We start from the raw sequence: 12,361 nt of genomic DNA, 5'->3' as shown, positions 1-12,361 counted from the left end.
ATTTGTTAGCTCTCTTAGCTCTTTTTCTAAGACAATTTTGAAACAATTTCACAAGCAATTGCAAGGATATTTTACTAGTCTCTGGTAATTGTTGAGAAAGGGCAACGTGAATGGAGTGTATGTATGTAAGATGTCAGCTATCACAATGCGCTCCAAGTTGTTTGTGTGTGTCTGTCTGTCGGTCTATTTGACTGCCTCTACCTGTCTACTTGTTTCCTTGGCGAAAAAAAGGGTAGTAGAAGTAGGGATGCCACTTTATAGTGAATAAATTATTCAATGAACCGCATGCCACGAAGAGCCAGAGACGACACAAAAGAACCTTCGCTGTCAGTTATAATTTCACATGCGTGGCAGTTGCTGCCGCTGCCGCTGCCATTGTTATTGTTGCTACTCCTGCTTCAGCTGTTGTCCTCGCCGTCAGGCTAACCCAGTTTGAAAGTAATACCATGGCATACTTTTATGCGCGCGCGCATTCCAGCCCCAAGTTAGACACTTGTTACATGGGTCACCATTACCTGCCCAAGCTACTTGGCATCGATGGCAATGACGAAACATTTTACACTCCTGAATAGTTAATACAAAATTAGCCAACTGCCGGCCAATTACATGACAACGAAAATTTGCATGTTATACCCAGGGCAATCCTCTTGCCCTCGTTTATCTGCTAGTTTTTACTGGTCCCACCACCATCATCTAGCACTTGCCTTTCAATTTCAAACTAAGCTTTGATTTTGGCCAACAGTTTTGGGCATTCAAAGTTAACATAGCAAAAAGTTTAACTGGTAATCTGTTCAGTTTGCTACTGTTGCTACTGCTTATGCTGCTTGTTGTTTGCTGTTTGCTGTTTGGTGTTGTGTTTTTTTTTTTTTTGTTATTGCCACGTTGCGGTTTGCCCAAGTTCCGGTTTCCGATTTCAAGACCTCTTTTTATACCATAAGAAATTCATGGCATTTGCACGTAGCGTAGTTTCTGCTGAGTGGGTGAAACTAGTGTGGCGAAAGTAGAAGTCCTGTATTGGAAATCTTTTGGGCTGTGGTTCTCTCTCAGTCTCTTTCTCTCATTCTCTGTGTTTCTGTCTCTGACACTGACTGTATATGTATATTATATTTTTCTCTGTGTGTGTGTGTGTGTGTGTGTGTGTGTGTGGGTTCTGAAATTTTCTCTATCATAAATTGCTAAAAGGTTTTTGTTGCGTTACGCTCAACGCCTTTAGCTCGTTTGGTTGCGTTAGAAAACTAAATTAGGTTGCGGTTTCTGTGGCCTAGAGACACATAAATATTGCCAGATTAGAACAACGGGAACGAATGGGAAGTAAACTACATGACTTATCAATTAATTAAGCGTATTTCTCAAATTATCGCCTATGGCATGGCCATTGCCTTTCGCATGTCAGTGGCAAGTTAAGAAATTTATGGCTTCAAAACGAATTTTAAATGCCATTTCATAACTCTGAGTCTACGTACATATATTTCAAAGACTCGAAATGGCATTTCCTGTCTGATTTGAATTGCTTGAAAACTTTGTTATGTTTTGAAGTTGAGCTTCCTGCCACGGGGACTTATCATACTGCTGCTGTTGCTGATGTTGCTGATGCTGCTGTTGCTGCAGTCCTTGGTGTCGTTGGTGTCCTTACTGCGGCTGCAGCCGGTTTTTGCTTTTCCTGTGAAAAGTGCGCTGCATAAGGAATTTTATTAAGACAACAACTGCAGGAAGAGTAACAACAGCCATGTTGATGATGCTGAAGCTGCTCCAGCTGTTCCTTTTCCTGTTGCTGTTGCTATTACTGGCATCGTCGTCGTCGACGTTCTTGTTGATGTTGCTGTTGTTGCCGTGAAGCCAAAGTCAAGCTGTCGAAGGCTTATACGGATGATGTGCATTTGCTTTGAGTTTTCCCTTGCATTTGTTTGCCCTCACAATTTTGTTCTCGCCTCTCCCCCCTCGCACTCTTTCTGGCTTGAACTGGCTTACTTGGAGCTGCCGTTGGCTGTCGACTGTTACTGTTGCTGTTACTGGTTTCCTTTGTTGTTTGCTGTTGCTTAAGTTTTCCTCCCATGTTGCCTGCTGCCTAAAGCCTAATGGCAATGTGGCCCAATTGTTTGCTTTTTGTGCGTACATATACCCTAACAAGAATTTTGAGTTCTTTTGCATGCAATCTTTTGGCAATCAAAATCAATGAGCGAAGCATACAAATTGTGTGATGTGATTACTTTTCATAGTCATTTTGCAGCGTATTTAGGTTTCGTTATAGAACTTTACTACAATTTACATAATATTTTCCATAACAATTTCCTCTTTTCTTATGCTTAGTACACAACGGAAGCACGTTTAAGTTAAACACATGCACACACACAGAGAGGGTACCACATAGATTAGGAAAGGAAGAAGCAAGGTTACTTATAGAAAACCCAGAAATTTTTGCTGACACCTTTTTGTGACTGCTTGTCCTTCTCACTCTCTCTGCTTAAATAATACAATATTTAAATATAATTTTTTAGTAAATTTCTAAAGGCTTGTCTTAGTTTGAATTTGCATAAGCCCTGACCGACTCTAGTTCGGTCTGATTGTCAGTCAGTCAGTTAGTCTGCCAGTTGCAACTGCCATGCAAATGAAATAATTGTTTAAGTGAGATGGAAGGAAATTTCAGCCTGGTCTGGCATCCATTTTCGAAAGTAAATTTGCCACAAAATTTAATAAACCTGCACATTCAGCTCGTTCATGGGCCATAAATTGGGGCTTGGGGCTATAAACTAACACACAGCTGACAATTGGTTTGCCAGCACATACGATGCATTAAAGTTTATGGTCTTGACATTATTTGCTCAAGTGTCTCGGCACGCACTTGCCATGGTAGTATGTATGTCTCTTCCTCTCTCTCTCTCTCTTTCTCTTTCAATGTGTGTATGTGGAGGGTGTGCGTATGTATTCAGGTAATTTCGCTGTCATTTTGCATTTGTAATAAAGCAACATGTCGTCACACACATCGTCGGTTACAGGCTCTCGCAGTTCGGGGCTCAGGTAATTATGGAGGGGACCCACAGTTTCATACTCACACCAAATCCGAGCGCCTTCATTTATATGCTGCTCAGGTTTCTTATCAAATATGAAACAAAGTCGTAAAGGCTAATTAGACTTACAATGTGTGAGAGAGAAGCAGACGGAAAATGTGGGACGGAGGTAGGCGCTAGCAGGAGGCAAACAGGCATTTGAATAATGCAAACTAATCAGCCAGTAATACTGAAAAGCTATTAGAAAAAGATGGAAATAAAACTTTAATTCGAATAGATGTATTTGCAAGGATTTACGTTTCTAGAAATTTATTAGTGCAGTTATTTCATCAAAGAATTAGACCAATTAAGTGAAGAAGACTGCATGGAATATGCAATTTAATTTGACAGAGAAATGCACGAGTCACGAGTAATAATTCAGCAGATGATTAAATAAATCTCCTATTGAGACATTTATGTAAATAACAGTTGACTGGAAATTTACTCCGTCTTGTTAGATGGTTTGGTTTGGCATTTGTGCGTGCTTGGCATTGCGAAGGACTCGCCATTGTTTAGTGCACATCAATCATAAAATGCAAATATTTACGATTTTATTTGTGTGCAAATTACACAGAACTCTTCGATGCTCATATTCGATCCTTTACTTATTGGTCTTTCTGTTGCAGGAACACAAATCGCAAGTATCGCCGTCATATAAACGAGAATGCCCTGGGCATTATACGCAGCACACTGAATAGTGGCGGTTTTGGCCCGCAGGCTCCCAACTTGAACAAGGAATTGGGCATACCATCAAATGCTGGGCCCATGAATCAGTTGGCCGCTGGCTATCAGCGTCCGCTATCACATCCGGGCGGTGGCAGTGGCGTGGCAGCAGCTGCAGCAGCCGTTACGGCTGCCCAACAGGAGAAGGGCATGTTCAGTATTAGTCAGCTAAATGTGGAGCTAACCGAGCAGCATGTGGGCAGCAATGGGCGCATGGAGATCACCTGCCTCTCAACGATACCCGCCACCGTGGGACAGGGAGAGCAGTATGCCGACTACAAAACGTATTCCGTGAAGGGTAAGTGTGGGTTTGTCATGGGTATCTGTTGGGCGGCACAACGCTGCGTATGCGTGATATGCATAATTGTATATCGGGATACGATATATGTATACATACATGTAGACGTATATGTATTCATATTTGTTTTGCGCTTCGTGTAATGCTATGCAAGCATAATATTTGTTTTGCCTCTACGCTTCATAAAATAGCGAGCAGTGAGCTCATCAAAAACGTGGCACGGTGATTCGCTGCAGAATTATGAAATGTCAGTAAGGAATCTCGGACGAATTTTCCCAAGAAAAAATAAATTAGCATGATAATACCGTTAGCAGGCTCCCTCACATGTTTCCAAGGATAGCGAGAGAGAGAGAGACATGCCATGGGAATTTCATAAACCAAATTCAAGCCAATCTCTTTGCTGTTGTCCTTGTTTGACAGTTTTCACAACGTTGTTGCCGCAATTCATATTTGAGTTTTTGGCTTTAGAACTGGGCGGGTCACGTCTATGGCTTTTGCCTACGTTTAATTCTCGTTTTCCTCCCCATAAGCAAACAAAGGTTAATTTATACATACACAAGCATATAAACGTAGATATATATTTGTTGGCATTGTTTGTCTACAAGCCCGGTTGTTAACACTTGAGCCACCCGCTCCATGGACTCCTTTTCCATTCTATAGCACTCTCTACCATTCTACAAGAGTTGTTGAGTCGTCGTTGTTGTTGTTGTTGCTGTGCGCCAGTGTTGTAAATTGTCTTAAATTGTATGAAATAATTTACACATTACCCGACCCCATGATTCAGAATGGTCGTTAGCCGGCGGCGACCTGTTTCTCAGTTTCTCTTTTTGCCAACTGCCGACTGTCACTTGGACCGAAGCAACCGGGCGTATGCGTGTTATTTATGCTGCGTAAAGTGCGTCATTTGTTTTTGGCCACTTCACAAGCCAAAGTATGCTCAAGACACTGTAATTGTTTCTCATGCTGCCCTAAAGGCTGCCATCACTTTTGTCTCCGCTTATTTATGCCAAAAGTTTTCAACGGTCGAGCCATGGCAATAGCAGTTGATGCCATGGTCTGTGGTTGTGGTTTAGTGCCCCATTTCAGGCAATAAGCTAGTTCCACAGCTAAGTGTGGATAACATATTTATAGACAGTTAAATCATTTTATTTTCACAAAAATTAAACTTTATGGGCAAATCAGATTAAGATTTCACTTAAAGTGCTGGCAATGAAATATCAATTGAAAAGATTATTTTCTTATGATTACAGATTTTTTAATTACCTAAATTAGGCAAGTTTTCTTATGACACATTCACTAAGACTCAGTTTCTTAACTTGTAAATGAAATCTATTTTTGTACTAAGAGCGATAAGATAAAGAATTTTAAATAAATACAAGTTATGCCATTAGTTAGACATTTTTAATAAACTTTCTAGTAAGTTAATCGGAATAGAAACTAAATCGTCATAATCTTTCTATTTGATTCGCATGATTGTCCTCGTTTGCAGTTATAATAAAATTGGAATTAAGATCCTGGCAAGATTGTGTACACTTATTTTTGGGGTTCTATATTTCAGCGGAGAAAAAATTGATTTTTTTGTTATTTAGCGCTGAGATTGTCAACTTGATTTATTTTCGGCCCTAATGGCTTTTTAGTTAGTTCAATTAATTTTGTCAGGCTACCTTGACATCGTAAACTTCTATTTATTTTTTTCTTTGCATTGTGTTGTTCGTTTTGCAGTTGAGGTTGAGCGACAGATGACGTCCTCCACGTCGACGGCGCCGCCCAGCATTGGTATGGCAGCTCTGGGCAATGGCAATGGCCATGGAAACGAGACTTCGGCCGGCTGGAGTGCACGCGGTGCCGTATTCACTCATCTATGGTCCCTGGCGCAGTTGCTGGTGCTGGTTCTATTGCCGCTATGCTACTAAAAGGTGAACAATGATGTGCATCAACCAACCGGAGGAGAGCAAACCACCGACATACAAGAAGGTATAGTTAAACAAAAACCAAAAGGGCACCCACATCTCATCAATAAAAGCAGCATCAGGAGCAGCAACAACAACAAACAGGTTGCTTTGTTTGCTTCATAGATTGTTACCCAATTTTTAATTTAACCCGACGACATGAGCTCATTCGAGCAGTGGAATTAGCTCGGCTCAAAAAAAAGCATCAGCAGCATCAACAGCAACAAAGGATAAAATAAATAGCAAAAAAGGAGAAAAAAGAAACCCCCCACACATTTTGTTCCCATGCCCTTCGGGCTGGCCATTTGAATTGACTTGCAGCATCCCATACGATGGCTAAGACCAAGCCACCGCTGATGTTTCTGCCAGGCCAAAGAGGAATGTTTGTAATTAAGTTGCAGTCAAATGCGAAACAGAGACAAGCAGAGAACATGAAAAGAAACGTTTCCATTCAGTGCAACGGACATTTTTTGTAGCGTAACTGAATTTTTGTATAGCTAATTGAACATAAGTTTTTGAAAGAAGCGCCCACTGACTGAGCAACTGAGAGAAGCCAACTAACTAAGGAATTGCCCAGCAAACCAACTAAGGACAAAAAAAAAAAAAAAACCAACAAAGTTCTTTTTTTTTCAAGGTTAGTCAAGAATGCAACCGGGCTTAAGCCTCTTGTATGTGTAGTTTATTTTTTTCTGTTTTTCTTGGTTTTTGGCCTTGTCAACAAAGTTTTGTGCAAATGCTGCCAGCAGCAAAAATTAGGCAAAGTTTTCCCTTTGTTGTTGTTGTTTTTTTCGAAGGGGCTTTTATTTACACGAAGCTTTGGCCAATTGTACCTAAAATGCAAGAGAAAATATTGCAAAATACCAAAAGAAAACCAAAAGCGAAAAACAGAACAAACAAGTATAAAATGGAATGGAGTAACTTATTTTTTATTATAATGTTGTAGCGCTTCGTCTAGTCGAAAAGAGCAAATAAATAAAACAAGTGGCAACTAAGGGTTAAAATTAAGGCAAATTGAATTTAAGCGCTAGCAACAATAACAAAAATGAAACCAAAAAACACAAAGAAAAGGTTAAAATACGTTAATGGAACCAGGGGGGAAAGGGAGATAATTAAACGTTTAAATGTAAAATAATTAGACAGTTAAACCAAGAAGCTTACAAATACAATCAGTGTTGAAAACATTTCGAGGAAACAAAGCAAAACGAAACGAAACCAAAAAACAAATACTAAAAACCAAAAACCAAAAACTTGCGTCAGGACCTAAACACAAGCGGGCAACAACAAAAAGTGGGAAAAGGGTCGACTCCAATGCCAAGCTGGATTCCAATGGCCTGCCCTTGGGGGGGCTTGTCGGCCCCTGCCCCCTTCTCCGCGAGTCCCTTACCATATATACATCCTAACCTACTTGTATTTATTTTCCTTCTCATTTTGGCCGCATTCGTTTTGCGTTGTGTGTGTAAATGGTTACATAGTTGCAAAAAGGCAAGCCTAGTGGAGTGTCTTTAGAGTGTAGCTAGGATAATATTTAGCATAGCTATTTATTGTTTCATCTTTTTCGCCACACCGTCTAATAACACACACACACACACATATACATACATATATACATATTCATGGCTATTAACTTATTGCATGATCATTTTGTGTAAGTTTAGATGAAGGTTTTTTTCTGTTTTCGTTTTCAAAACGTGCTTTCTGTGTCTATTGCTAGAAGTAATCAATTTTAAATCAGGCAACACATACAATTTACACATTGTATGTCTAGGTACATTGTAACTATGTAAAGCAACCAAAATAGATTGAATTATAAAACAAAAAAAAAAAAAACAAAACGAAAAGCAACGTAAATATGTGTAAAGCAATTAGCAATCTAGTGAATATAAAAATAATGTGTCTAATAAGCTCCGAGGCTTCTATTTTTAATCTTAACTCGATGGCAACAGTAGCAAACAAAACAAACAAAACAAAAAGTAATAAATTAACATATACATATATATATATATCTATAAATTGTATTATTAAGTCGGCAAACATTTTCCTACAGTTTGAAAAAAAAAAAAGAAGATTACATACAAAAAATAACCAAAAATAGAATACAATTTTTAATGGTTGTTCATGGCATTGATTCAATGGGATGTTGTATGTATGTAAATGTAGCAGAGTAACAAAGAATGCTTAACTGAACAAATATTGTCTCTTTTTGTATTAACAGAAAACGGGAATAGAACAAAAACTTAACATTAATGAAGTTCATATTACATATATGTATATACATAAATGAAATATGGCTAAAATGTCTTATGCAGGTATTGACGTCTTCCTATGCTACGCTGTCTATTATTAACTGAAAGAAAACAAGTAAATGAATTACATTTATAAATTATACATTATACTAACTAGGTACATGTGTATGCATCTAAACAAATGAAACACAAAAACAAAAACAAAAAACAAAAAACGAAAACAGCTAAAACAATTGAAATTTAATAAGATTAAATTGTACTTGGTATACAAAAAAAAAAGAAAACAATTACAAAAACAAAACATAATTATGAAAAAGCAAAAAAAGAAACCGGATAAATGAATTACAAACAAAATATGTACTAAATAATAATAATAATGCTTTAACACTTTTAAGGACTAAAACAATTATTTTTTATTATCAACCTTTAGGTTCGATATACATACAAAAATCTTAAACAATTGACTATTTATGGACGGAATCGTCGCCATTACTGTTTATTAGAACAAATTCCTCAATAACATTTGCAACATAACAATAAATAGTTAAACTCTGGCCCACGAGCAACACACACAAACAGGTTCTCAATTTGATTTACTATTGTCTGTTTAGGTTTATTATCTTTTCCTTTGACATAAGTTTTTATATCTATGTATGTATATATTGTGTATTTACCATATGTTATTCGAATCACTCGTGAATGTTTCCCACCAATACAAAAGGAAAAATGTATGAAACTATAGCATTTTTCATCCTCTCACTTGCATATACCTACATACATATATAAAGATTCAAAGCCAAACACTATCTCTGTCTATATGTCTCACTTCTGTCTCGTTCCAACTCATTGGTGTACAAATTGTTGTAAATCTCATTGTCGTCGTCGTCGTCGTCGTTGTCCCTCGAATTAACTGCTTGAATGTGAAACTATCGTACTTCATATGACATACACACATAAATATTTACATACCATTTAGTTTACACTGTCTAAACTATATGGAAATCATCATTATCATCATTATTATTATTATTATTAATTGCATTGATTACAAATGCAAAATACATAAAGTACGTGTATATGTGTTTACACAAAAATAACAGTGCATTACATAAGTGTCACAGCAATTCGCAAAACATATCATAAATGTTGTAAAATGTTCTCCAAAGAGCGCAGCGGGAAAATTCCCAAAACAAAAAACAAAAACAAGTATAAGAGAGAGCGACACGCCACGGCAATTAACACAATTAACATAATATATTTACACCAATTATTCAAATTAATTGCTAACGCTTTTTCCAAATGTAACTACATACATATACATGTACATACATATGTATGTGTATGCACAAATTACAAATCAAATTCTGAAACAATGTGACAACACACACATAAACACACACATATATACACATAAAATTTTGGGATTACTAAACCAACTAAAAGTGCCATCAAAGGCAAGAGTTGCTCTAGTTGAATCAGTTTAGACCACACACACATACACATACACTTTGAAGGAGGTTAAAGGGTTAGTTATTTTTGTAAATGGGAGGTGGCAAAGGGAAGGCAATTTACCTTCCTGGTACCTAAAACTATGCATATTTTTCAGTCACACTCAAAATCTTCCAGTCACACACATATCATTGCATATTAAACATATTTAACAAAAAAAAAAAAACAAAAAAATGGCAAATTATACAACAACAAACAAAAATCCAAAATATATATATACACATTAAAAAGAAAATATGGGAAAATTATATATAAATAAATGAGATGTGTAAAAATATTATATTTATATTTACAATTATCAAACAAACACACACACACACACGCATAAAAGATAATTTTTCAAACACAACATCAAACACTACAAATGGCTTTAAAATGTTTATATTTATTTCAATCGTTTCATTCATCCAAAGATATTCGAATATTCGTTTGCCCATTTGATAACCTTTTATTTGTATTGTACAAAATGTTGTATTTTAAGAACAGAAAACAAAAACAAAAAGAAAAATCTAGATAAATAGTATTAATTATTAAAGCTAAAATGAGTAAAAATGGCAAAATTGAGAAAATAAACCAAACATGAAACACACACACACACACAAGACAAAATTTATTTATAGATACAGACATACCAAGCGAAAAATAAGATAAAGAAAATTGTAAAAATTGCAACCTATGCAAAGAGTAAAAAAACCTTAAGTGTGTAATAATTGAGTGTGTGTGTGTATATTGCAATTACACATTAAGTATTTAATACATATTTAATTACAACAGAGAAACAAAAACCAAAAACCAAACCAGAACAAACAGACAAAGACAAAATGTAAAATATAAAATGCATAATTAAATCTCAGCTCTAATTAGGGCGCAAGCTGCTTGGCCAGTTGATGACAAACGAAGGATGATATACAACAATATACATATATATATATATATATAAAAAGATATATATAATATACATACAAACATAATACATGCAAACCGAAATACGAATATTTGTGGTAAAGAAGAAGAAAAAAAATAAGAAGAATAAAAAAAAAAAAAAAAAAAAAACTAAACATTACAAAATAAATGTTGAAAACAAAATGCCAAAGGCGTTTTTATTGAAAGGCTCCTCGCAGACACTCATACACACACACACTCACACAGACACACGCTGAAGCAGTTAAGAGGCGCGCCTTTTAAAGCAGGGCAAACAAATAAACAAACAAAGAGCCAGAGAAAAGGTCCAATACACAAGAGAAAAAATGGCAAATGTGAAAAAACAGAACGAAGTGGCAACCACAAAACAAAAACACTTATAGGGGCAATGTGGGGTCATTTGGGGGAGCGGGAGTGAATGAGGGTGAGAGGGCGTGAAAAGAAGATAGGATTTTGTGGGCAAGGAGCACACAAATGCGTTAAACAAACTTGCGTAACTTTCAGTTTGACGAATATCCTTTTAATCCTTTTAAATGTGCAGGGAAATTGAAGGAGCAGCAGCAGCAACATGAACAAAGCCAAATAACGTAAAGACACACATACTCACACACATAAGGTCGAAAGTCAGAACAAATTACCAAAGGGCCCAACCAGGAACATGGGCGATGGCAATGGCGACGACGACAACGACGACGACGACCACTGAGAGCCGAATGTTGTGCAATAATCAACGAAAGGATAAACTACCAAATAAATGGCAAATCAAGGGTATCACAGCCGTAAAACACATCCGGCCCAAAAAGAAGCAGCAGATCCTTGCCCAGGGACACGAACAAAGCCCAAGACAGAAAATAACCCACTATTTTCTTTTTCCTTCTTCATTCTTGAGTCTTTCCCCTAACTGAAATGTGATTGCTGTCTGTTGTTGCTCGTGAAGGTGCAACAGAATGTTGTTGGGCACACTCAAAGGTTGAGGCTGACTGACTGTTTGCCTCATTACAGAATCAAAGCCATGTACAAATACACAAAGGGGACAAGGCCTGCCAGGACATTTGAATCGTTGCTACGATGATTGTGTTGGTCACAGATGTGCTCTATCGATTGCAAAATTTCGGTGACTGATGATGGGTGACGAGACAACGACAAGTTTGCATGGAAATGAGCAATTAACGCCTGGACCTACATGTACTACGAATATTGGGAAATCAACAGATTTCTCAATTACGTAATCTGGCAGACAAGAAGAATAAAGGGTTAGTGGCGATGGTTAGTTAGTTGAGCGTCTTGATTAAGGTATAAATATTAAATAAACAACGGACCAGACAGCTGCTGCTAATGAGCCATGCCCATGGCCAGGAGTAAGCAAAACTCTGTCAATTGGTTAAGGGAGAGAAACTGAAACAGGATGTGGTTTGTTAAGAGGCTCGTTTGCTGCTTAATTATACATGGTTGCACCTAAAAGTCGACTAATTAATATGCAACCAGTCAGGCAAGGGAGATTTCAGAAGTGGCATAGCCACAGTTAATGAGCCAAAACTCTCAGCATGTGTGCCGAAGTTTTGACAGCCAGTCAAGCGTCTGCCTTGTGTTTGCATACACTGTAAGCCGCCGGGCTCGGCTGTTTGTAGTTGCCATTGCTCCAGCAGCAAAACGCAAATAACTTAATTTTCATAG

The 12,361-nt window shown here is 37.3% G+C and overlaps 1 protein-coding gene across 1 annotated transcript in view; it reads left to right on the top strand.

Annotated features, from left to right (window-relative positions):
* beat-VII (beaten path VII) overlaps positions 1-11,064 on the top strand; it is a 42,451-nt gene extending 31,387 nt beyond the window's left edge. Inside the window, 2 exon segments of the mRNA XM_068297592.1 lie at positions 3,671-4,065; positions 5,788-11,064. Of these exon segments, the coding sequence (XP_068153693.1) occupies positions 3,671-4,065; positions 5,788-5,978 (586 nt within the window). The 3' untranslated portion in view covers positions 5,979-11,064.
* Positions 11,065-12,361: the final 1,297 nt, after the last annotated feature.

This window comes from Drosophila tropicalis, unplaced genomic scaffold (assembly GCF_018151085.1).
Source record: "Drosophila tropicalis isolate 14030-0801.00 unplaced genomic scaffold, ASM1815108v1 contig_859, whole genome shotgun sequence".
Lineage (NCBI taxonomy): Eukaryota > Metazoa > Arthropoda > Insecta > Diptera > Drosophilidae > Drosophila > Drosophila tropicalis.
Note: the sequence above shows the minus strand (reverse complement) of the source record. Positions and strands in the feature narration are given on the sequence as shown.